At 44.6% G+C, this 27,079-nt stretch overlaps 2 protein-coding genes and 1 pseudogene across 2 annotated transcripts in view; 1 reads left to right on the top strand and 2 right to left on the bottom strand.

Annotated features, from left to right (window-relative positions):
• EXD1 (exonuclease 3'-5' domain containing 1) overlaps nucleotides 1–421 on the bottom strand; it is a 50,349-nt gene extending 49,928 nt beyond the window's left edge. The window contains exon 1 of the mRNA XM_014591667.2: nucleotides 247–421. The gene's annotated coding sequence lies outside the window, so the exon portion shown is untranslated. The remainder of the gene's footprint in view (nucleotides 1–246) is intronic.
• A 135-nt stretch (nucleotides 422–556) lies between these two features.
• CHP1 (calcineurin like EF-hand protein 1) overlaps nucleotides 557–27,079 on the top strand; it is a 50,174-nt gene continuing 23,651 nt past the window's right edge. Inside the window, exons 1-3 of the mRNA XM_006158674.3 lie at nucleotides 557–752; nucleotides 13,847–13,919; nucleotides 22,281–22,361. Coding sequence (XP_006158736.1) covers nucleotides 686–752; nucleotides 13,847–13,919; nucleotides 22,281–22,361 — 221 coding nt within the window. The 5' untranslated portion in view covers nucleotides 557–685. The remainder of the gene's footprint in view (nucleotides 753–13,846; nucleotides 13,920–22,280; nucleotides 22,362–27,079) is intronic.
• Nucleotides 12,852–13,653, bottom strand: LOC106736004 (60S ribosomal protein L31 pseudogene; annotated as a pseudogene).

Below are 27,079 nucleotides of genomic sequence, written 5' to 3'. Positions count from 1 at the left end.
AACGGCAGAGGGGGGGACAGAGCGTCGAGCCCCGCCCCCCCGCGGAGCCAATCGGCGCGAGGCGGGCTCTCTCGCGCCCCCTGCAGCCGGGAGGAGAGAAGGCGGCCCAGGAAAACAAGGGGTGCGACTCCCGCCGTGCAGTTCCCAGGGGACACACCCTAAGGTGCCTGCACGCGAACTTTTTGTCTGTCTGCTTTCATTGTTTCTCTCACAATCCGTGCCACCTGTAGGGCGGCATATGCTTACTGCGGTTAACGTCCTGCGAGAAACAAGTCGTCAGCGCTGTCCGCGGCTGGTTCCTTGGGACCCAGTGGGCCGGTGGAGCTGCCCTTTTAATTGTGGTCGGTAGCGCCAGAGTGGCATCGCCGCTTTAAGGCCGGTGGCTGCCGCGGTTCCGGGGGCGGGGCCGTCTCCAGCTGGACTCGGGCTGGCGCGGGGCTGATTCATTCGGGGGCTGGAACTGGAACCGCGAGCGCCGACGTCGGCCCTGCGCAGGGCGCAGCTTCGTTCCTGATTGGCTGGCCCGTGGGACCGCCCTCCCACTCGCTCACCACCCCTGGGTTCCCTCCCTGGTCCGCAGTAGGAACGCTGCCCTCTCCCTTCTTGACCCCTAGCCCTTATTCCCCTCCTTCCCGCCTCTGTCGCTTCTGGCGCCCCTGCTCCCGGCCGAGCTCCCGGCACCGTGATGGGGTCTCGGGCCTCCACGCTACTGCGGGACGAAGAGCTCGAGGAGATCAAGAAGGAGACTGGCTGTGAGTTCGGGTTGGGGGTGGGAACGCGGCTGGGCGCTGCCGACTGGCCTTAAAACCAGCGGCGGCTGTGGTTGAGGTCTGGAATTGGGGGTTCCGGTGCATTTGGGGTCCCGAGAAGCCTCCAGCGCTGGAGGTTCGTGGGACCGAGGGTCGGAGGACCTGTTCTAGCTGCGGCTTCCCGGAGCGGGGTTCAGCTCTTAAAGGCTGTCCTTCCTCCCAGAGGTGGGAGTCTTGAACGCTCTAGAGCGCAGACACTCGTCTTTTTCCCCACTTGCCCATGGAAGCGCCCGAACTCCTTTGCTTAGTCTTTTCTCGCACCAGCCTTCAACATTAATTGGGATTCTCAACATAGATAAAGCCCGAGAAGCAAATTCAGGAACTGTTAGGTGGATCTTGCAAAAACAATGTTTCTGTGACGTTTGTGGGCAAAGACCTAAAACCACTGACAGCTGTGGGAAATCACAAATCAGTCCTTGCCACAGACTGTAAAAGTAAACCCAGAAAGCAAAACCATGTAGTGAGGCTGTGGAAGACTTGACCTGCTGAGTGGAGCCCTCTCATTGAGAGCGTGAGACATTTCAGCCCCAAGTTGAGAACAAAAGCACAGGTGCTGTGACCGCCAGCGTTTTCCCTTACACTGAAAATACTTGCTGTCCTAATTTCATGTGTATTGATTTCTATTGTGCTGTCGCTACTGAAACTGGATGCGCTCCAAAACCTCAGTGTGAGTTTGTACTAGGAACTGATTTATATTATAGTTGAGTCTCTTCTTCCTCCTTAGCCTGAACAAAAGAGCAACAGTGCTTGGGAATTGAGAAGCTCTGTAAAACACCATCCTGTATGCGAATTGCCCCTGATGCAATGGCCGGTACCATTGTATTGATAAATATAGTCGTTTCTCTTCTTAGCAGTCCTTTATGAGTCTTGTTGAGTTATGAATTATGTAAGCATCCAAGCTGTCTCTTCATGATACCCGTCTTAGATAATGACATGACCGGTAACTAACTCCGGCCCATGTGCACATAGTATAGAATTATTCAGGCAGTGTTGGCTGTGCTGTACTCCCTGACAAGTTTAGGTTTCCAGAATCTACAAGTAGGAAGGGATGTTACCTAGCCCCACCCTTTGTCAGATTGGTTTTCTCCTTTCAGCATCCCCTAACATATAGCCATTAAACTTCCCCATGTAACCACCTCACCACCTGCCAATGCAATGAATGACAGAAAGCAGAAAGCTATTTATAATTTGTACTATTTGTTTGGCCACTTGACCTTATGGTCATTATATGAATTACTGTCACTCCAGGAGTAGAAATCTAGGCAGTTTAGATTCACCAAGCATTTTATTACATTTTGTGGTCATGGCCTCTGGCCACGTTTGTGAAATGTAATGAGTACTGTAGGTCTAGGGTGCCACTGAGTTAAAGCATTGGTGCTTAGAAGAAAGAATCACAGAATAAAGAAGCGTGAACCACAGTGAGAATGGGAAATGTCTTTTTTGCCTCAGAATGAAGGAAGCAGTAATCCTAACATAGTTTATTTACATTTGACCAAATGAGGAGGGCCTGGATGCTTTAGGACTCTGGATTATTTTTGTCACGTGACTTGAAGACCGATAGAACTGAGTACTCCCGGAAGAGCTGTATCTCATTGCCAAAGAGTGAGTCAAACAGGAGGGAGGTTCTCAGCCACAGCCAGTGCACCTGAGGTATTGAGCCAGGAAGCCTACTGCATTTGCACAGTGTCTATGCAGTACTGTGGGACTCAGAGCAGATGGTGACAAAACACCCACAGCCTAGTTGGAGAGATAAGTCCAAGGGAGTTATGATTAGCATCATGGCATGCAGAACTGAAATTATGTGGCACCCACCTTCATAATTCAGGGAAGAGAGAGTCCTTGCAGGCTGGCCTTGTGGAGGACAGGAATTGGGCCTTGATGCAAGCATGAACAGATTAGATTGAGATAAATTGACCTAGGGCATTTTGGGTGGCTTCCAGGAGCTATTTCCCCAGCCCGCTACAAAGGCATTGTTCTGCCCTGGCAGTTGAGCCGTCCGTTTATCCAGCTCATGCCCATTAGCAGATTGATTTTTAACTTTTTTTTTTTTTAATTGCCAGAGGGTATGTACTCTTGGCAGAGAATCAGAGACACAGAGAAGAGGGGAATAAAGGAAGAACGCATCCCCCCAGTCCGTGTGGTCACACCGTAGTCCCTTCTCTCTCATTGCTGTATGCTGTTAGGATTTCGGGTGTGCACACAAGCCCTGTGTGATTTTCAAGCTGCTGGGGCCAGGACTCCAACCTCATTTGGCTATGTAGGATCTGGCTTCTCTTAACCCAGGTTGCAGGGCCATCCCCAGAGCAGTGTTTCTGATTTTTGCTAGAGATCACATGCCCTAGCTGTAGAGAGACAGAGGAAGACAGGGAAGGTGAGGATGTATCTGACATGGGGGATGGCAACGCTGCAATCCCTTCTCTTCCATTTCTTCTTTCAGGATTTTGGGTATGTCCATGCGCACATACCCCGCATGTTTTTTTTTCCTTTTTTTTTTAGGCTTTTTGCCATAGGGCGTGTGCACTCACCAGCGAGAGACAGAACTGAGAGGCGGAGAGTGAGCAGTCATCCCCCAGGGGTGGATGGCCACCCTGCAGTCCTTTCTCCATTTTCCTCAGGATTTTGGGCATGTGCACACATGCACCCAGTGTGATTTTTAAACTTCTGGTACAGGCTCGAACTGTGATGGGAATCCAGTGCTTAGCTTCCTCCACTCCACCTGGTGGTCCTCCCAATGTGTTTCTTTTTTTTTTTTTTGGAGAAGTTTTTGCTATAGGGCGCGTGCGCTCACCAGACAGACAGAGACACAGAGACAGAAAGCGAGAAATCACCCCCTAGGGGGGATGGCCATGCCGCATTCCCTTCTCCATTTTCCTCTCGGGATCTTGGGCACGCACGCACACGCGCCTGGCATGAGTTTAAGCCACCGGGTCCGGGACTCGAACCGTGGTCGATGATGTGGGAATCCAGCGACATAGCCATTACGCTAACTGCTGGCCCCCCAATGTGTTTCTTAAGCTGCCAGTCAGGGACTTGAACTACCCAGTAGGCCATGTGGGATCATTCTCCCCAACCACTGTGCCATCAGCTGACTGCCAAAGTTTTTTTTTGTTTTGTTTCGTTTTGTTTTTTTTTAGAATTATTTATTTAATTTTATTTATTCATTCATTGATCTTAATTTGACCAGAGAGAGAGACAGAGAGAGGAAGCGAGGAAGCAAGCCACCAGGTCTGGGACTCGAACCATGATTGGCCATGTGGGAGTGTCCAGTGCCTTAACTACCATGCCACCTGTTGGTCCCAAGTTTGTTTTATTTATTTATTTATTTATTTATTTATTTATTTATTGGAGAGGTTTTCTCTATAGGGTGCGTGTGCTCGCCAGAAAGACAGAGAGAGACATAGAGATAGAAAGAGAGAAATCACCCCCCTGGGGGATGGCCACGCCACAATCCCTTGTCCTCCATTCTCCTCTTAGGATCTTGGACACACAAGCACACGCTCTCAGCGTGAGTTTAAGCCACCAGGTCTGGGACTCGAACCACGGTCAGCTCTATGGGAGTTCAGTGACATAGCGATTACACTAATTGCTGGTCCTCCAAGTTTTTGGGTTTTTTTAAGCACCCCCTCTCCCACTAGATGAGGGACTGTCACACTGGAATCTCTTCTCCATTTTTCTTATAGGATTTGGACACATGCACGCAGGGCTAGCATGCTTTTCTAGCAGCTGGATCCAGGACTCAAACCACGCTATTGGCCATGTGGGACCAGTTACTTAACCAACATGCCACCAGCCCACCATGCCACCAGTTGGCTCTAGAGTTTTGTTTTTTTCTTTCATGTTTTAGTTTGTTATAGGGCAGGTATGCTCACCAGAGAGAGGAGAGTGAGAAATTAACCCCCAAGGGGGAAGACCACATCGCAGTCCTTTCTCTTCCACTCTCCTTTTGGGATTTTGGGCACACACTCATATATGCCTGGTGTGATTTTCAAGCCTCTGAGTCTGGGACTTGAACTTGCAGCTAGTCATGTGAGATCAAGCCACCTTAACCTCCATGCTACCTGCTAGCCTGAATTTCTTTTTTTTTTTTTTTTTTGAGAGGTTTTTGCTAAAGGGCGCGTGTGCTCGCCAGACAGACAGAGAGAGACAGAGAGACAGAAAGTGAGAAATCACCCCCCCCCAGGGGGGATGGTCACGCCGCAATCCCTTCTCCTCCATTCTCCTCTTGGGATCTTGGGCACGCACACACACGCGCCCGGCATGAGTTTTAAGCCACCGGGTCCAGGACTTGAACCACGGTCTACTACATGGGAGTCCAGCAACATAGCCATTACGCTAACTACTAGTCCCTGCCTGAATTATTTTTTTTAAAGAAGTAATTTTACTGCTTTTTTCATGCTTCTTTTAACCTTCTGATTTTCGATAAATTAAAGCTCATTTAAGTAAAAGATCTAATTTCCTGGGGCCAGCAAGTGGCATGGTGGTTAAGGCTCTGGACTCCCACATGGCCGACTATCCTTCAAGTTCTGGATCTGTGGCTTGAAAATCACTCTGGATGTGTATGCATGGATGTGTGCCCAAAATCTCAGGAGGAGATTGGAGGAGAAGGGCTATCTCACCAGGGGTGATTTTTCACCTTCCTCTCTCTCTCTCTTTCTCTTTGATGAGTACACATGCCCCATGTCTAAAACCTCAAAAAAAAAAAAAAGATATAATTCCCAGGTTACAAATATCAAGTTTCTGTCATCTCCACCCTTATTTCACTTAATTATAGCAATAACCTGGCTATGAATTGCTTGAAACCTTTTCTGTGAGAAACATCCAACTAAGTAGTAATGAGTTGTTAATTTATTTTTAGGCTTTTACCTCCTGGTGTGTGTCATGTGTTATTTGGACAGGTTTAGGAAAATAAGTTGAATAGACTAGTAAGATTTTGTTTTGGGGACCAGCAGGTATTGTGGTAGTTGGAGTGCTGGACACTCCCACATGGCTGACCGCGGTTCGAGTCCTGGACCTGGTGCCTTGCTTTTTCATTTTCTCTCTCCCTTTCTCTCTTTGATCAAATTAAAATAAATGAATGAATAAATAAAATTAAATGATTCTTTTAAAAAATGATTTTGTGTGAAAGGGCGTAGTGGTGATAGAGCTAGGGTGAGTTGCTCTCTTGCTCCAGTAAAGAACACACGCCTGACAAAGGCAGTTCCTTGAGAACAGTTTCCTGGGCTACAATGTAAGTGGAAGTTCAACCTCAGGTTGCTACTGACTCCAAATGTAGCCTTAGTCCCCCACCTCGGCCTCACTCGTATGCCATAAAACCAGAAGGTTCTGTCACTACCAAAGACCCTGCTGGCCTTCTGTCTCTTAGTGAAATGGAAACGCACAGATAACTAATACCTCTAGCTGATTTGGGGTAAAATACTTTGCAGGTATCTCCTGAGAAAAGAGATTTTTCCTACATGACCACGATACTATAATCACACCTAACAAAGCTGACAGTGATTCTGTAATCTTATTTACCATTCAGTCTATGTTCAGAGTTCCCCAGTCATAAGAAAGTAGGTCCTGTTTGCTTCATGTAATATCATTTTTATTTTCTTCAGGTTTTTACCGTAGGACTTGTAGACTCAACGGAGACAGAGAGAGGAAAAGTGAGAAATCCCCCCCAGGGTAGATGGCCATGCTGCAATCCCTTCTCTTCCATCTTCCTCTTGGGGTTTTAGGCATAAGCACACATACATCCAGTGTGATTTTCTTCTTTTTTTTTTAATTATTTAATTTCATTTGTTATTATTGTTTTTTAAATTTCACCAGAGAGAGACAGAGCAAGAGAAAAAGAAAAAGCAAGCTGCCAGGTCTGAGACTCGAACCATGTGGTCAGCCGTATGGGAATCCATTGCCTTTCACTACCATGCCACCTGCCAGCCCCACCCAGCGTGATTTTTCTAGCCACTGGATCCAGGACTCGAATTGTGGTCTGCTATGTGGGAGTCCAGCACCTTTACCACCATGCCACCCATTGGCCCTTTTAAGTTGTGTGTTTTTTTTTTAAATAATTATTTAATTTTTATTATTTATTTATTTTAAAAAATTTAACCAGAGAGAGGGAAAGTGAGAAAGCAAGCCACCAGGTCTAGGACTCAAACTGTGGTCAGCCTTGTGGGAGTGTCCCAGTACCTTAACCACGATGTCTCCTGCTGGTCCCTTAGGTCAATTTTAATGCCAAAAGGTATAGACCAGATCTTGAAGTCCTGGTGTCAGGTAAATGTTGGGGCGTAGAGTGTTCCGGAGGAGTGGTTGGGAAGGAAGGCTTCAACTTCCCAATCTTTTATCTAGAACTACCTTTGGATATACTTTTCTGCTGTACTAGATTATCAGTCTGTTCTTCTCCATTAAGATTTAGGATAAAAGCAAGGGCAAAGTAACTTTTTTCTTACTCTTTGTTTTATTCTTCCTTCAGCCATCCCTTCTTGATGCTTGGCGCTTCTCTGATATGCCTTTCTTCTCTGAGCACAAAACAGTGATGATAGTCAGAAAAGTACAAACAAAACAGGCAAGTTAGCAGGGACTTTTAAATAATCTTTAAACAGCTTACAATAGTTATTTGCCCATCAGTGGAGAAAAACAGTTTCATTCAAGATGTGTCCACACACACAGCTTTTCTGAGTATCTGTCAACTCCAGAGACTTCCTTTGGGTTACCAGGAATGGTGTAGGTTTTGGGCACCTGTCCCTCTAGCTTAGTGCTTCCGTGTGACAATAGGTTCCTGGAAATATGTCCGACCTGCATTCTTGGAGCTCGGACACCTTTCTACACATGAATTGTGTAGCTCCTTTCTATGCGGATTGGGGTAGTTCTGAGTTCTGCACCTTGGGGTTTGCTTCAAGTTTTCTGTCACAGTGGACTTTGCACCTAGATTAAAGTTTTCTCCTCTTCTTTTTGTTAACAGGAGTCTTTGAAATGGTCATTATAATTAGTTCTGAAATTTAGGCGATGGTTCATATGCAACCATATTGAGTAATGTTCACGTTGACATTTGGTTGTACATTCCATTACCGATTTCCACATAGCCCAGTTCACTGTGGAGGCCGTGAGCTGTTTCATGATTGTTTTGGCTCCTATTTACATATGTATTTTAAGCATATCAGTAACTTATGAATCCAGGCAGCTATAAACTGACCCCCCGCCCCGAAATATGAGGTATAATGTCCTACCAGTACTTATGGAGGGCATTTGAAATGATACTGTAAGAAGTTTCAGTGCTCAGGGTCAACTGGGTGGCATGGTGGTTAAGGTGGCTAGATCCCACATGGCCAAAGTACGCAGGTTTGAGTCCCAGACCTGACAACTTGGAAAATACACTGTGCACGTGTGCCCAAAATCCTGAGAGGACAAGAAGGGATTGTGGTGTGGCCGTCCCCTTGGGGGGTGATTTCTCACTTTCCCTCCCTATCTTTTTTTTCTTTCTACCTCTCTAGCAAGCATACATGCCCTATACCAAAAACTAAAAAAAAAAAAAAAAAAAAAGTTAAAATGCCCAATTCTTTTAGATAAAGATCTATACTCAGAAGATGTCTAATGACTCATTTGTTAGTTGATGAGGTTGGAATAGATAATGTTCCTTCAAGTTTTAAAATTGTGTAAACTACTGTACATTTTTAGAGATACACATAGAGAATTTGTAGACATTCAAAAATACAAGTCTGGTCATCGTGTTTGCCTCTTGCATGGGAGACTGGAGAATCGGGGTGTTAGGGAGACTTCAAGTTGTGTGCTCTTGTACAATTTGCATTTTATCATGTGCATTTTTTAAATAATAATTTTTTATTTAACTTCATTTATTATTATTATTATTATTATTATTATTACTGTTTTCCAGTGTGATCAGAGAAAGACAGAGGGAAAGTGAGAAAGCAAGTCACTAGGTTCGGAACTCAACTGTGGTTAGCCATGTGAGTCCAGCACCTTTAACCACCACACCACCTGCTGGCCCACTGTGTGCATTTTTTTTTAAAGAAGTAAAACTAAAAATACAATTTCATGTTTCCCTTCTTCAAGGAAATACATAGTACTCTAAACACTAAAACTGATCCAGTGGGCTAAATATTATACAGTTATTAAAGAGGACTCCAAAGCAATATAGAAAAATTAGGACTTATTAAATGAAAAATAAGTTATTACAACTATATATCGTAAATAAGTGACTGATTGTAGATAGTGTATGAAGAAATGAACTGGCTGTGTTGCGATTGTGAGCAAATTTCATTTTTTTCTGGGACCAGCAGTTAGCGTAATGGCTATGTCGCTGGACTCCCACGTAGTCAACTGCGGTTCACGACCCGGACCCAGTGTCTTAAAACTCACGCCGGGCACGTGCGCATGCGTGCCCAAGATCCCGAGAGGAGAATGGAGGAGAAGGGATTGTGGCGTGAGCATCCCCCCGGGGCGGTGATTTCTTGCTTTCAGTCTCTTTGTCTCTCTCTGTCTGTCTGGTGAGTGCATGCGCCCTATAGCAAAAACCTCTCCAAAAAGAAAAAAAAATTTTTTTTTTCCAAAAAAATCTTTTGGAGGGACCGGCAGATGGCATAATGGTTATATTGCTGAACTCCCACATAGTCAACAGTGGTTCGAGTCCCAGACACAGCAGCTTAAAACTCATGCTGGGCATGTGCGTGTGCATCCCAAAATCCCGAGAGGAAAATGGAGGAGAAGGGATTATGTTATGGTCATCCCTGCGGGGGGGTGATTTCTCACTTTCTATCTCTCTGTCTCTCCAGTGAGTGCTCATACCTTTACAACAAAAATCTCTCCAAAAAAAAAAAAATCTTTTGGGAAACTTAGTAATTGTTTAACTGACTGACTTTTTGCTAAACTAAAGGGAACTTTAGTACAAGAGCAGCCTTTGTGACCTACGGCCAGAGCCAGCATAAACTGGCCAGGTTCCTAAGGAAAGGGCTGTGACTGGAAGTTGGGAGGAAAGTGGAGAGTAATTAGCACAGCGGTACGGCTGTACCTCCATGGCCCCGGACGGTAGCTTACCTGGCGAGCTGAGCGTGTGCCAGGCACTTTGCCAAGCACTTTCCTTTCATCACTGGCAAGCAGCGGTGCTGTGAATGGGATCAGAATCTGTCTGCCTGACCCTCACGAGTGTGTGCTCTTTACAGTGAGCTGTTCGCACCTGCCTGGCTGCAGAATGGTCCTCAGATGCTGCCGTAGTGGGGGCGCCTGCTGGCGCTGCCCTGCTGGGAGTGATTCTGGCCCCTTCTCTGCTCCTCTTAGAGCACTGGAGCAGGACAGACCCAGTGCCGAGCGCAAGTACACGGAGTTCCAGGGCGAAAACTCAGCACTGAGGAATTCACAGCCGCTCCTTCCTGCTTCTCCTGCTTGTCCCTGTTTACTTTGTCCCATTGTTCCCAATACTGCAAGTAAATTTTTGTTTCATGAGCTGGGGGTGGAGGACAGCTATCAAAACTACTTCAGACACCCCTTTAAGTCCCTTAAAGTACAGTCTGGGACAAAGTTCACATTGTCACACCCTTTTTAGGGTTGTCTTTCCTACTACAGTAACTCTAGGCTTTATTCCCCCCCCTTTACTTCTGTTCTACCGTGAGAAGCAACTAATTCCCAGAAATGCCTTTTGCACTTTCGAGGTTTTATTTACCTGCAGTTATTGCCTCATTTTTCCTTAAAATTTATGTATCTATTTCTCCCAGGAGTGGGAGACAGAGACATAAAAGAGGGACTGGCACCCCCAACAGGGTCTTTGTTTGTTTGTTTGTTTTTGGAGAGGTTTTTGCTATAGGGCGCACACGCACCAGGCGTGAGTTTAAGCCACCGGGTCCGGGACTCGAACTGCAGTCGACTATGTGGTAGTCCAGCGACATAGCCATTACGCTAACTGCTGGTCCCACCAACAGGGTCTTCATCCTGCTGTCCATGCCTGGCCTCAGCCAGCAGGTCCAGGGCACACGAGCCTGGCACGGACGGGGGAGCCCAGGAGTGCAGCAAGGACCTTGGCACGTGCCCGCAGCATTGCCAGGCACCGGGTTTACTGCTGGGTCCCTGTTCTGGCCTGTTACTTCATTTAATCGTCAGCTCGTGCCTGGATGACGGAGTTAATCCAGCGTGAGGAATGAAATCGTTTTTTGTAGGCGTTGTCCGGTGATAGCATGACCATTTTACAGATTGCCTCATGTGCTTCCTTGGAGACAGGCCATTTTCTGGGAACTCAGTGGCACTCATAGCCTCAGAAAAGAGCTGATACAAGGCTGTGGTGATCTGTTACCCAAAGGTCAGTCCTGACAGAGAAGATAAAGCCTCCAATGCTTGGTGCAGGTTATATAAGATGTTAATACTGGGACCAGCAGTTAGCGTAATGGCTATGTCGCTGGACTCACATGTAGTCAACCGCGGTTCAAGTCCCGGACTTGGTGGCTTAAACTCACGCTGGGCGCGTGTGCGTGCGTGCCCAAGATCCCGAGAGGAGAATGGAGGAGAAGGGATTGTGGCGTGGCCATCCCCCCAGAGGGGTGATTTCTCACTTTCTATCTCTCTGTCTCTGTTTTTCTGGCGAGTGCATACGCCCTATAGCGAAAACCTCTCAAAAAAAAAAAAAAGTTACCTCCTCAGCATTGCCTGCCTGAACCACTAAGCTGATTAACAGCTACATGTTTTTTTTGTTTTTTAAAGAATTCTTTATTTAACTTTATTTATTCATTAATTTGATTTAATATGACCAGAGAGAGACAGGGAAAGGGAGAAAACAAACCACCAGGTCTGGGACTCAAACCGTGGTCGGCCATGTGGGAGTGTCCAGCGCCCTAACCACCACACCACCTGCTGGATACATGTTTTTAATCAAAGTATGCATTTTTAGAGTCCTTAGATCAGAGCACCGATATATGAAAGTCTCACGATTTCCTTTTAAAATAAATTTGTCTTGGTTTTGTTAAATCTTAGCCACCTGGTACTTAACACAGTCTTTTTTTAAAAAAGGATTATTTATTTTATTTTATTATTATTATTTTAGAGGTTTTTGCTTTAGGGTGCATATACTTGCCGGGGGGAGAGAGAAACAGAAATAGTGAGAGGGAAAGTGAGAAATCACTCCCCAGAGGGGATGGCCACACTGCAGTACCTTTTCCATTCTCTTCCTGGGATCCTGGGCACACACGCACATCGCCCAGCATGAGTTTCAAACCTCCGGATCTGAGACTTGAACCACAGTCAGCCATGTGGGAGTCCAGTGACGTGACCTTTATGCCTTCTGCTGGCCTCAGTTATTATTATAATTATTACTTTAAAAATAATTACTTTATTTGTTAATAATTATTTTTATTTGTTATTATTATTTTTTAATTTGACCAGAGAAAGAGAGAGAGAAAAATGGAAAGTGAGAAAGCAAGCCACCAGGTTCAGGACTCAAACCACAGTTGGCTATGTGGGAGTCCAGCATTCTAACCACCATATTACCTGCCAGACCCTGTTGTTATTATTTTTTTATTTGACCAAAGAGACAGGAGAGAGAGAAAAGGAAAGTGAGAAAGCAAGCTGCCAGTCCTGGGACTCCAACTGCGGTCAGCCAGCATCTTAACCATCAAGCCACCTGCTGGCCCATTATTTTATAATTTGCTGTAGGACACATGCACTCACCAGAAACAGAGAGAGGGAAAGTGAGAAAGCAAGCTGCCAGTCCTGGGACTCCAACTGCGGTCAGCCATGTATGGAGTCCAGTGCCTTAACCACCATGCCAACTGTTGGCCACCTGGCACCCTTAACACAAAGTAATTTTTTTTAAGGTTTTTGCTGTAGGGTGTGTGTGCTCACTTGGAGAGAGAGACAGAGAGACACAGTGAGCGAGAAAGTTAGAAATCACCTCCCAGAGAGGATGACCACACCACAATCCCTTCTCCTCGAATTTTATTTATTGGACTTTGATCAGAGAGAGACAGAGAGACACAGTGAGCGAGAAAGTTAGAAATCACCTCCCAGAGAGGATGACCACACCACAATCCCTTCTCCTCGAATTTTATTTATTGGACTTTGATCAGAGAGGGACAGAGACAGAGAGAGAGGCAAGGTGAGAAAGTAAGCCTCTTGGTTCAGGACTCAAACTACAGTCGGCCACGTGGGAGTCCAGGGCCCTTAACCACACGCCACCTGTTGCCCTTAATACATAATTTTAGGTAAGCCCAGACTTCATTTGTGAGAGTCCATTTTGTTGGCTCTTGATTTAGTTTATTTTTTTTAACTTCTTTCATTCTTTTTCTTTTTAATTTTATTTGTTGTTGTTGTTATTATTATATTGATTTTATAACTTTATTTGAAAATCAGCAGTTCTCATCCACATTGACTATAGATTTTTGAAAGTGGTAACAGGTACGTAGGTCACCAGAGTACAGAGCTCGTTGGGTGAATCTCCATCCTTGTGTCGTTTTCTGGACAACCGCGCACGGATTCGATACGAGACGTTCCTTATTCCTCTGGCCCAGACAGCTTTGTTGAGCCTGGTGTCAATGGGCACATCTGGAGCCCCCATCTCCTTCATGGCAAATTTCCGGGTTTCTTTGAGTGCCCGAGGGGCACGTTTCTTAAAACCCACGCCATGGATGCGCCTGTGAATGTTGATGGTGTATTCCCGGGTCACCACCTCGTTGATGGCAGAACGGCCCTTCTTCTCACCACCCTTTTTTGCAGGAGCCATCCTGCCTGGCCTACACTGGAAAGCAATTGTTATTATTTATTTTTAATTTTACCGCTGAGTTACAGAGAGAGAAAGGGAAAGTGAGAAGGCAAGCTGCCTGGTCTGGAACTCGAACCATGGTCAGCCATGTGAGAGTCCAGCACCTCTACCACCATGCCATCTGCCAGCCCCAAACCTTTCTTTTTTTTTTTTTTTTTTTGCTTTTAAACTCTGACACTCCCAAGATGACTCAGAGTTAAGGTATCTGCCCATCTCAGTTTGACACCTTCAGCAGTGGGCTGTGGACTCAGTGTGAGCGGAGGACTACTTTCTCAGCTGGGACTAACTTTATACTCTTCAGTTTCCCACAGTCAGATCACGCGCCTCTACAGCCGCTTCACCAGCCTGGACAAAGGAGAGAATGGGACTCTCAGGTAGGCAGTTTCTTTGCTTGTGTTTTTTTTTCCCTCGTAGAAACCAGAAATGCTCTGGCAATGTTGGAATAGCTGCATTTATCCAAGGGTGGACATGGTAGGCACCCACCATACGGAAGGTGGGGACCATGTCTTCACTGGTCTTTGAGCGTCATTGCTCCATAAGTGGATTAAGCGAGACAGTGACATTAACTCTGTCACTGGGTACTTGTTGCTTTATTCCGGTTTGCCTTAGTTTAGGTGGGTACTGTCTAGTCCTAGAAAGAGATCTCAACTCTCTGTTTGCATTTTTCACAGCCCTTTCCCAAACACAGGCTTTTTATAGTTGGTTCATGTCAGGTGGTCTAGGTCATTTGTTTCCTCTCCACTTTGTCGTACTTCAACATGGTTTTGATTTGTGTGCTTTTTTTTTTTTAATTGCCAGAGTGCATGTAGGCTCACCAAAGAGAGACAGAGAAAGCAAAGGAGATGGAGAAAGTATCTCCCAATGGGGTGTGGCCACGCTGCAATCTCTCCTTCATTTCTCCATCCTGTCAGGTCTTTGACATACTTGCACATGTGACTGGCATATTTTTTTCAAGCTACCTGGATCAAGATTCAAACAGCAGCCAGTCATGTGGGATCTGGTTCCTTTAACCTGTAGGCCATGGGGCCAACCTTGATTTGTGTACTTTTCTGAATGTATGTTGTGCTTCAGTAAAAGTTTGCTTTTAAAATATCCTCCACGGGGGGACCAGCAGTTAGCATAATGGCTATGTCACTGGACTCCCACGTAGTCGACTGCGGTTAGCGTCCCGGACCCGGTGGCTTAAACTCACGCCAGGCACATGTGCGTACGTTCCCAAGAGGAGAATGGAGGAGAAGGGATTGCGGTGTGGCCATCCCCCCTTGGGGGTGATTTCTCGCTTTTTATCTCTGTCTCTCTCTGTCTGTCTGGCGAGCACATGCGCCCTATAGCAAAAAACTCTCCAAAAAAAAAAAAAATCTTCCCCGGGTCAGCTGTGTGGTGAGCCGTGATGCACCGCTTAAGAGAAGCCAGATTCCATATGGTGGCTGTGGTTTAAATCCCCTGCCGGTCAGCCCGAAACATGCCAGACACATGTGCCAGTACTGAAGCTCTGAAGGGTTGGAGAACTGCAGAAATCATGGAGTGAGCAGTCCCTCTAAAGAGTGCTCATCTCTCTCTCTATCCCTGTCACTGTCATTCACTTTCTCACATATGTAGAACAAGTGTTCTCTCATGAATAAAAAAAATAAAGGGCCAACAGGTGGCATGGTGGTTAGAGCATGGTCCCACATAACCAGCTCTGCCATTCGAGTCTTGGGCCTAGTGACTTGAGGAACGTGACGGACGTATGTGTGTGCCTGCCCCAAATACCGAGAGGACTTAGAGGAGAAGGGATTGCAGTGTGACCATCCCTGCAGGGTGATTTGTCACTTTCACTCTCTCTCTCTCCAGTGAGTACACGTACCCTATGGCAAAAATTTAAAAAATAAAATTTAAAATTTCAGGGGGGCAGCAGGTGGTGTGGAGGTTAAGACACTGGACTCCCACATGGCCTACTGTGGTTCAAGTTTTGAACCTGGTGACTTGCTTTCTCTCTCTCTTTCTCTAGTGAGCACATGTGACCTATATTAAACTTAACAAAAGAAATCAAAATTAAAAAATGTATTCTTCTAGATATTAAATCATGCAGGTTAAGTTGACTACAGGGGACAGTACAGACCAGCTAAACCCTGCAAAGAAATTTTCAGTGGGAATTGCTAATTGGCTGTGTTATTTATCACTTAAAGAAAGATGACACGTTTTAGGAGATTGTGTCCTGAAGGGTAGCTATTTATCTGCTCAAACATTAAGTGTTTTTGATCTTCATTTTTTTCATCTAACTTTAACCAGGAGACTGTTGATTCAAATATCCTGGACAAATATTTACTGTACACACAGTAGTATCAGTAATTCCAGAATGGAGTTTCACAAATGAGAAGCGTGATACCATCTAGTTCTCATTCTTTTTGTAGATAACATTATTTTTTTGAGAGAGAGAGAGATTTTTTTGCTGTAGGATGTGCGTGCTCACCTGAGAGGCTGAGAGAGAAGGAGAGAAGCTGAGGAGTCACCCCCAGGGTGGATGGCCACACCGTAATCCCTTTTCCTCCATTCCCTTCTCGGGATTCTGGGCATGCGCTCACATGTGCGTGCTGTGTTTCAAGCTGCCAGGTCTGGCACTCAAACTGTGGTCGACCCCGTGGGAGTCTAGCACTTTAAATATTATATCACCTGCTGGCCCTACTTTTATTTTTAAATTCTCTGAAAGCTTCAAATATCTCCTCTTGTTCTGAAGTTTCACCTTTTGGTAGGTTTTTATTACTCATTACTTAGCATTAGAGGAACCTTCTCAGACTGAAAATAGGCCCTCTGGCTGGAAGGGTCTCTTCTGTTGGTATTACTATTTATTATTATTTCCTTCCTTCTCTTTTCCGTATGTGTTCTTTTATGGCATGTTTGTTGTTTGGCTATTAGACTGCTGCAACTTAACTTTTCTCTTACATTTTCTGGCTCTTTGCTTTTGGGAAGATATCCTTTTTTTTTTTTTTTTTTAAAGAATTATTTATTTAACTTTTTTTTTTTATTTTTTCTTTTTTAATTTAACCTGAGAGAGACACAGAGAGAGGGAGAGAGAAAGTGAGAAATCAAGCCACCAGGTCCAGGACTTGAACCATGGTTGGCCATGTGGGAATGTCCAGCGCCTTAACCACCATGCTACCTGCTGGTGCCCCCTTTTTTTGTTTTTAATTATAGTGTGTGTGTACATGTAAATACATGCATGAAAATGAGAGAAAAAGAGAGAAAAACCCTTGATAGGTTGTCGTTGTCTGTGATCCTCTCTACCCAGCCCTCCAGCTATTGAGGGTATCCTGTGCCTGGGATGTTTTCAGGCAATCAAAGGTTCAAACCCACAGTAAACCATGTGACTGCTGGTACTGAAGTCCAGTACTCTAAGGGCTGTGCTACCTAAGCTACCTTTATGTGTTTTTATTAATTTTTTAAAAGAATTATTTATTTAATTAATTTATTCATTCATTTGTTTTAATTTGACCAGAGAGAAAGTGAGAAAGCAAGCCAGCAGATCCAGGACTCAAACCCATTTGTTTTAATTTGGCCAGAGAGAGACACAGAGAGAGAGAGAGAAAATGAGAAAGCAAGCCAGCAGATCCAAGACTCAAACCGTGGTCAGCCATATGGGAGCGTCTAGCGCCTTAACCACCACGCCACCTGCTGGTCCCTTATTATTATTATTTTTTAATTACTTAATTTTGGGACCAGCAGTTAGCGTAATGGCTATGTCGCTGGACTCCCACATAGTAGACCACGGTTTGTGTCCCAGACTTGGTGGCTTAAAACTCAAGCCGGGCACGTGTGCGTGCATTCCCAAGATCCTGAGAGGAGAATGCAGAAGGGATTGTGGCGTGGCCATCCCCCCTGGGGGGTGATTTCTCACTTTCTGTCTCTCTGTCTCTCTGTCTTTCTGGTGAGCGCACGCACCCCATAGCAAAATCCTCTCAAAACAAACAAACAAACACACCAGGCATGTGTGCCCAAGATCTTGAAAGGAGAAATTTAGAAGGGATTGCAGCATGACTATCCCACATGATGGGGATGTATTCTCACTTTCTCTGTCTCTGTCTCTCTCTCAAGTCAGCACATGCACTTTCTAGCAAATTTCAAGAAAATGGGGGAGAGAGAGAGAGTGGATGTTCAAGTCTGTATCCTTTTATTGAAACTGAAGGAGTTCAGGCTCGACTGTGCTCCCACCACTTGATACTAGACTTGGTATTTAAACTGTGCTTTTTCTCGGCTAAATTACTTGTTAGATAATTAAGCTGAGTTGTGTGGCCACGCAATTCAAATTAGCCGTAGTCTTTATTTCAAAGGGAGAAGTTATTGTTCCTTAACCTTTGCAGACAAGAGGAACTATGTTTTGCTGATAATATGAACTTTGTATTATACAACCAATTATGTAATAGAAGCTTAGTACGTGTTTACTGAATTAAATAATCAGAACCTTAGTCATTTTATTATTATCTTAAGCAATTTACTTGCCTTATGAATGATTCCTTTGGTTCATTTATTGATATAAAACTTACTATCCTAAATGGATAAGGAAGATTATAATCCAGAGTTATTGTTCCAGAGCTTTACGCATGGTCCACTAGTCAGTTTCTACCCGTGTCTCCAATACAGTGGAGACAATCTTGTTGAATTCACTAAACACCATGTAAATATTAAACCACAAGGGAAACAGAGTGTGAAGACTCCTGGGAAAATTGGAGCATTTCATGATTTCTGCCTTCACTAGCATTTACTACCAAAAAAGGTGAAGGAGTTCTCTTATCTCTCTCTCTCTCTCTTTTTTTTTTTTTTAAGAATTATTTGATTTGTTTTTAATTTGACCAAAGAGGGACACAGCGAGAAAGAGAGAGAGTGAGAGAGTGAAGGAGTGCGCAGGCTGCCAGTTCTGGGACTCAAACCGTGGTCGGCCATATGGGAGTCTAACACACTTAACCACCATGCTGCCTGCTGGCCCCTATCTTTCTTTTTTAAATTTAGATTTTTGCAATAGGTTGCATGTGCTCATTTGAGGGAGACAGGGAGAAGGGGAGAAAGCACCACTAATGCGACTTGACCATGCTGCAATTCCTTTTCCATTTCTTCATCCTGTGGGATTTTGGACACCCACAACACATTCCTGGTATTGTTTTTTTTTTAAGTTGATGGAGTCAGGATTTGAACCAGTTGGCCATGTAGGATCTGGCTCCCTTAACTACTAGGCTACAGGGCTGGCCCTACTTGGAAATAATTTCAAAGTCAAAGGAAAGTTACAAGAATTGGGACCAATTGTGTGCCCAAGATCCCGAGAGGAGAATGGAGGAGAAGGGATTGTAGCATGGCCATCCCTCCCGGGGGATGATTTCTCTCTTTCTGTCTCTCTGTCTCTCTCTGTCTGTCTGGCGAGCGCATGTGCCCTGTAGCAAAAACCTCTAAAAAAAAAAAAAAAGAAAGAAAAGAAAAGTTACAAGAATAGCACAGAGAACTTTCATACACTTGACAGCCTGATACACCTGTTGTTAACCTTTGTCATATACTTCAGTGTTTTATGTCTTATAACAAGGACATTCTCAGATCAATATCAAGAAATTTAGTATTTTGATACAGTCCTATTATGTAATATCTCATATTTTGTATAGTGCATGTTCTGTCTTTAAAAATTTCCAGATGGCATATGTTGTTGCCAAGAGAGACAGAGAGAGAAAGGGAGAAAGCACCCCTCAGAGAGGCATGTTATAATCCCTTCTCTTCTATTTCTCCATCCGGTTGGCATTTGGGGTACACAGACACATACTCAGTATTTTGTCCAGCTGCTGGGGCCAGAATTCTAACCTTAGTCAACCATGTGAGATCTGGTTCACTTAACCATGAGGCTCCAGGGCTGGCCTGCTCATGTTCCATTTTTAGTCATTACCCAATCATGCCCTTTGTAGCAGTCTGTCTCCTAGCCCAGGACTATGTGTTGAGTTTAATTGTATCTCTCTCTCTCTCTCTCTCTCTCTATTTGCGAGAGGATGTGTGTGCTCTCCAGACATAGAGAAAGGAGGAGAGTGAGATAGTCCCCCTACTGGGACACGCTCTCTCTTCAATCTCTCCTCCTCCATTTCTCCATCCTGTTGCAATTTGGGGCTCATACACACACACACACACGCACGCACGCATGCACGCACACCCAGCATATTTTTCAAGCCTCCAGGGGCAGGATTTGAACCATGGTTAGCCCTGTGGAATCCAGCTCCATTAACAACCAGGCTATGGGGCTGGCCCTCCAAATTACACTTTTTGAAAGAAAGTTCCTCTCCCCCAAAATGTTCAATAAATATCTTTTTAAAGAAGTCTTTGGAGGGACCAGCAGTTAGTGTAATGGCTATGTCGCTGGACTCCCATGTAGTCGACCGCTGTTCGCCTCCCGGACGCGGAGGCCTAAACTCACGCCGGGCACGTGTGTATGCATGCCCAAGATCCCGAGAGGAGAATGGAGGAGAAGGGATTGCGGCGTGACCATCCCCTCTGGGGGGGTGATTTCTCACTTTCTGTCTCTCTGTCTTTCTCTGTCTGGCGAGCGCACATGCCCTATAGCGAAAAACCTCTCTCAAAAAAAAAAAAATAAAAGTCTTTGGAAGGCCGGCAAGTGGCATGGTGGTTAAGGGTGCTGGACCCCCATGTGGCCAACCACGGTTTGAGTCCTGGAGGCTTGCTTTCTCACTTTCTCTCTCTCTCCTCTTTCTCTCTCTCTCTCCCCTCTCTCTCTGGTCCAATTAAAATAAATAAGGTTAAATAAAATAATTATTTAAAACAAGTCTTTGAGAGCCAGCAGGTAGCATGGAGGTTAAGCAGCAGAATCTCACATGGCTGGGATCTCTGTCTTTCTGGCAAGCACATGCAGCCTCCTGCAATTAAAAAAAAAGTTTAGGGGCCAGTGGGTGGTGTGGTGGTTAAGGTGCTGGACTCCCACATGGACAACTGCAGTCTGAGTCCCAGACCTGATGGCATGAAAATCACACAGGGCACATGAGCATGCGTGCTCAAAATCCCCAGAGAATGGAGAAGGGGTTGTGTCATGGCCATCTCCCTCCCACCCCCCTAGCTGTCAGTGATTTCTCATTTTTCCTGTCACTCTTTTTCCCTGTCACTCTGGCAAACGCATGGACAATATAGCAAAAACCTTAAAAAAAAAAAAAAAAAAAAAAGTTTAATTTGGAGAAGAAACGTTTTTAGAAAAAGAACACATACTTTCCCTTACATAGATGTAAGTCACAGTTCCACCACTTAGTTGTGTGGCACTGGAAAATGACTTTATCTCGCTGACTCTCAGTTTCCTTGATTCTGAAAGGGTGAAAGGGTATAGATAAAGCATGGGCAGGAAGAAATGAGATAGCATACATAAACAGAATGAAGGCACCACGTGACGTCTGCGTAATGACCGGTAACTAATAATCCTCACTTGAGCATCACCTCCAGGGTGTGCGAGGGTAACTGCTCTTGCTGTGTTCGAGGCTTAAGTACTTCTCCCGCCTTAGTCTATAGAAGGGAATGGAGGAAAAGCCAGACCGAGCCCAAGGGAGTACGGAAATCAGCTGGCTGTTACATTCTTTCTTTGGATGCACGCATCCTCTAACTTGCATTTCATAGATGCTTTACATCTTTAAAAAATTTTTTTCTTGAGAGAGATTTTTGCTATAGGGTGCATGCACTCACCAGAGAGACAGAGACACATAAAGCAAGAAGTCACCCCCCAGAGGCGATGATCACGCCACAAACCCTTCTCCATTCTCTTCTTGGGATCTTGGGCACACACTCACATGTGCCTGGTGTGAGTTTAAGCTACCAGGTCCTGGACTTAAACTTCTGTCGACTACATGAGAGTCTAGTGATGTAACCATTATACCATCCATTGGTCCTGTGTCTTTTAAAGTTTTTTAAAGAATTATTTAATTTTATTTGTTGTTATTGTATTTTTAAGAGAGATTTTTGCTATACAGCACATATGCTTGCCAGAAATAGAGACAGAAAACGAGAAAGCCCCCCCCGCCAGGGGGGATGGCCACGCTGCAGTCCCTTTTCCTGTCGGGATTTGGGGCATGCACGCACACACACCTGGCCTGAGTTTTAAGCCTCCTGGTCCAGGACTCGAACCACAGTGGACCATGTGGGAGTCTAGCAATATAAGCGTTACGCCATCCGCTGGTCCCTATTGTTACCATGTTAACTTACTATAGGGAATGCACGCTCACCAGAAAGAGAAAATGGGACAACAAACTGCCAAGTCCAGGACTCTAACCACATTTGGCCATACGGGAGTCCAGCACCTTAACCACCATGCCACCCGCTGACCCCACGGTAGATCTTAACAAGGGTATGGAGGCCCCTCTGTGTTTTTTTCTTTTCTTGACGTTCTGTGGTGTTTGATACTTTCCATTTGCTGTTCGCTCCAGACTTGATAACTAAGTGCAAAGTAGTAATGTTCAAGGAATCATTTACTAAGGACAGCTTCTCAGTTGGTTTGTTGACATACCCCGTGTTCTGAATTCACTGGAATGTGGCATTGTCAAAACTGGTTTCTTCCACTCCTGAGTTGGTGCAAAAAACACTTGGCAGCTATTAAAGGGCTATTCTGTGCAGTTATTTGGTATAAATTGCCACAGAAGTACATTCCAGGAGGTAATATCCTTGCTAGGTTATATCCTGTTTCAGACACAAGGATTTCTTGGTAAGGGCCAATGTTCTCTAACTCAAAGTGATTCTCTTGGCAGCCGGGAAGATTTCCAAAGGATTCCAGAACTTGCTATCAACCCACTGGGGGACCGGATCATTAATGCCTTCTTTCCAGAGGGGTGAGTCAGTCGTTTTCAGCCTTCCTTTCTGAGCCTGTCTCTGCCTAAATTAATTGCTAGTCCAGAATAATGACACCCATCGGGTCTTCTCGGCCCTTGATTCCCCCAGTTACGTTGTGCTTCCTTCATTTTGTCATATCTAGGGTGTCTTTCTGTTCTGCGCACTTCCCTGTTTTACCATAGGGCGGGTGCCACCACGCCCACCACTTCCCTGTTTTAAACTTAAGATAGGTGTGAGCCTGTCTCCAAAATTCTATCTTTAATCTGTTTATCATTGATTTTAAAAACATCTTTTACCCAGTTGCACTTTTTATTTTATTATTAATATTTTCCCTCATTTGTGTGCTCTCACTTTCTCAGTAATAGCCAATAAAAAATCATAGAAGCCAAATATGTAATTATTCATTTTCTAGTAGCCTCGTTGAAAAAGTAAAATTAACAAGGTAAAGTAAATTTAGCAATATGTATTTTATTTAACGCATATATCCAAAATATTGTCATTTCAATACACAGCTCGTCAACTTAGGATAGGGTTATACATTGAAAGTATCAAAAGTTGGGACCAGCACGTGGTGTGGTGGTTAAGGTGCTGGACACTCCCACATGGCCAACCACAGTTCAAGTCCCGTACCTGGTGGCTTCCTTTCTCACCTTCCCTCTCTCTCTTTCTCTGTGTCACTCTCTGGCCAAGTTAAAATAAAGTGAATGACTAAATCAAATTAAATAAATAATTTAAAAATAAATAAATGACACTGTGCTTTAAAAAAAGAAACAAAGGAAATATCAAAAGTTGGGGACCAGCAGTTAGCGTAATGGCTATGTCGCTGGACTCCCATGTAGTCGCCCGTGGTTCGAGTCCCGGATCCAGTGGCTTATACTCAGGCCAGGATCACGCGCGCGCACGTGGGTGTGTGTGCCCAAGATCCCGAGAGGAGAATGGAGGACAAGGAATTGTGGTGTGGCCATCCACTTGGGGGGTGATTTTTCGCTTTCTATCTCTCTGTCTTTATTTTGGCAAGTGCACGCACCCTATAGCAAAAATATCGGGAAAAAAAAGAAAATATCTAAAGTTGAAGATTGTTTCAGACCCAGCCTTAGAAGTATAGATAAGTAACATACTGAACTGTAGTGCTGGAAGCCACATGGCTGACCATGGGTTATGATCCTGGGTCGACCTGAAAACATGCTGGGTTCACGTGCGCATAATCATGATGAGCTTGAAGGAGAAGGGAATTGGAGCATGAGGAGACAAAGTCCAGAGTTCCTCTCAGCCCCACACAGTGGTCCCCCTACACACACATGTGCCCATATGTTCTCTCTCATAAATAAAATAAATGAACTTAAAAAAAAAAAAAAAGAAGAAGGTTGGGACTAGCAGTTGGCATAATAGCTATGTCGTTGGACTCCCATGTAGTCGACCATGGCTTGAGTCCCTGTCCCGATGGCTTAAACTCAATGCTGGGCACGTGTGTGTGTTCCCGTTCCCAAGATCCTAAGAGGAGAATGGAAGAGAAGGAATTGCGGTGTAGCCATCCCCCCGGGGGTGATTTCTCACTTTCTGTCTCTCTATCTTTCTAGCGAGTGCACACGCCCTATAGCAAAAACTTATTCAAAAAATAAATAAAAAAGAAGAGGGCTATGTAGCCTGGTGGTTAAGGCAGCCACATCCTACATTCCATGTGGCCAACTGTGTCTTTCAAGTCCCAGATCTGACAGCTTGAGAAACACACTGAGTGCATGTGCGTGTATGCCCAAAATCCCAAAGAAAGAGGTGGGGAAGGGATGTGGCATGACCATTCTCCATGGGAGGTGCTTTCTCCTCTCCCCCGTCTCACTGTGGAGAACATACACACCCGCTATCAAATAGATAAATAAGTAATAGAATTTTTTTAAAAGAAAATACATTTAATTCAGTAAGTATGCTTAACCTACCAAATATAGCTTAGCCTAGCCTGTATTTAGAGTGCTCAGAACTCTTAACTAGCCCACAGTTGGACAAAGTCATCTAACACAAAGCCTGTATTATAAAAAAATGTTAAATATCTCAAAAGTCAAAGTATGGTTTCTACTAAATGTATATTTTTTCACACCATTGTAAATTTTAGAAGTTGTTAAGTCGAAGACCATCTGTATAATCTATATCAAAAATTACCGACATAGTTTACATTCTCTTCTCATAGAAAGTCTTTGAAATAGTGTGTGTTCTACACTTACAGTGTCCAGTCAGACTTTCAGGTGCTCCTAGCCACACGTGGCAAGCGGCTGCAGTGCACACCGGACAGTGCAGCTTGTGCACCTGTGGTCTCTCACACCCCTCCCCCGTCTTCTGCCCTCCACACATTTCCCCCCTTCCTCTCCCCCTTGTCTCTCTGTGCACACATGCGCAACACACTCTCACCCTGTCTCGTACACACACGTATACATACATACATCCACTTAAATAATTCCTTTCTGTGTGTACGTTTACATAATTGTATTCCTGAACCATTTTAGGATAAGTTGCCTATTTAGGCTCTTTTCCTGTGAATGCTCCAGAATATATTTGCTAAGAACAGGAATATTTTGAGCCTGGCAGTTATCATGGTGGTTAAGGTGCTGGATGCCCTTGTGGCTAACTGTGGTTCAAGTCCTGGACCTGGCAGCTTGCTTTCTCTCTCTTTGGTCAAATTGAATAATAATAATAATAAATAAAATAAGCAATTATTAAAAAAAAAAAAAACATAAAGAATAGAAATATTTTGGCCAGCCCTATAGCCTGGTCATTAAGGGAGCTGGATCCCATATGGCCAACCACAGTTCGAATCCCAGCCTGCATGGCTTGAAAAACACACTGGATATGTGTGCATGAGTATGCATGAGTGACCAGAATCCCATCAAAATGGGGAAATGGAGAAGGGATTATGGTGTGGCCATGCCCTATTAGAGAGTACTTTCTCTTATTTTCTCTCTCTGTCTCTCTCTGAGTGCAGGTGCTATCTGACAATTTTTTTTTTTTTTGAAGGAGATTTTTGCTATAGGGCACGTGTGCTCACCAGAGGGACAGAGAGAGAAATCACCCTCCATGAGGGTTGTCTACACCACAATCCCCTCTCCTCCATCCTCTTCTCAGGATTTTGGGCACACATGCACATGTTCCTAGTGTGAGTTTTAAGTCGCCAAGTCCAGGACTTGAACCGTAGTCAATTACGTGACAGTCCAGCGACATAACCATTACACCTGTTGCTGGTCCCGCCATCTGACAATGTATTTCTTTTTATTCATGATAGCATGTGCACGTGTATGAGAGAAATTAAAAGAAGCACCCTCCAACACGGCCTGTTCATTCTGTGATTCTTCTCTCCCAGGCCTCCAACTCAGCAGGATTCTGGGCTGAGATATTTGGAGTGTTTCAGGTTGACCAGGCAGAGGATTCAAACCACAGTCAACCTTTGGCTTCCAGTGCTGCAGTCCAGAGTGCCACTGACTGAGCCACAGGAGCTGGGGCTTTTACATTCTTTTTAAGAATGATGTTTGGAAGTGGACCATTGACACACAGATCCCTTTTACTCAGGACATTATGCTAGTGATACCTGTACTCATTTACCTCTTTGCTTTTATATCTGATGCACATTTTATGTTACTTGATTCCTCAGACCTTCCCCACATTTTCCATCAAATACTGCTCCATTAACGGTAAAGTTACCTTACAGGATTAAAGGTCGTTCTTTTGAGTCCAATAGGCTTATAAGCCAGCCTTCAAACTCTCCTTTTTTTCTTTTTTTGGAGAGGTTTTTGCTATAGGGCACGTGTGCTCGCCAGACAGACAGAGAGACAGAGAGATAGAAAGCAAGAAATCACCCCCCAGGGGGGATGGCCACGCCGCAATCCCTCCCCCTCCATTCTCCTCTCGGGATCTTGGGCACGCACGCACATGTTCCCGGCGTGAGTTTTAAGCCTCCGGGTCCAGGACTCAAACCATGGTCAACTGCATGGGAGTCCAGCAACATAGCCATTACGCTAACTGCTGGTTCCCGAACTCTCCTTTTCAGAGGTCTCTGAACTGTGTGTTTATCTGGCACTTCAGAGACTGTATACCTCATCTCTCCAGTAGGGTACACAGAGCCTGACGCTTTTTTAGGTAGCCGTAGGAACCTGGTCACCTATTATTTCCAAGCCTGCCTTAGATAAATAAATATGTCACATGGGATATTTTTTTTCTTAATATTAAAGAATAGTCTTCATTCACATTTTGAAAATGATTTCTTACAAGGTTACTTATTAACCTGTGGCATGATAAGATTTTCCCTAAGCTTAAGTACAGAAAGGCTTTATACACAAAAAGGTCTTTCTTTTTCATTAAAAAATTTTTATTTTTTTTATTTTTAATTTTTAAAATTTCTTGTTGAGCGTTTGCACTCGCTGGAGAGAGATGGGGTGGTTGGGGGAGTGGGGAGTGAGAAGGCACCCCCAGTGGAGGATAGCCACTCTGTAATCCTTTCTCTGATCTCCTCTTGGAATTTTGAACATGCACGTAGAAGTGCCCAGCATATTTTTCAAGTCCCTGGGTCCAGGACTTGAACCATATAGCCAGCCATGTGTAGTCCAGCCTCCTTAACAACCATTCCACCAGCCAGCCCCACAAAGAGGTCTTTTTTTTTCTTTTCGAGAGTTTTTTTTTTTTTCTTTTTTTGAGAGAATTTTGCTGTAGAGCATGTGTGTGGTTTTTTTTTTTTTTTTTG

Source organism: Tupaia chinensis, unplaced genomic scaffold (genome assembly GCF_000334495.1).
Source record: "Tupaia chinensis unplaced genomic scaffold, TupChi_1.0 Scaffold000605_1, whole genome shotgun sequence".
Taxonomy (NCBI): domain Eukaryota; kingdom Metazoa; phylum Chordata; class Mammalia; order Scandentia; family Tupaiidae; genus Tupaia; species Tupaia belangeri.
Note: the sequence above shows the minus strand (reverse complement) of the source record. Positions and strands in the feature narration are given on the sequence as shown.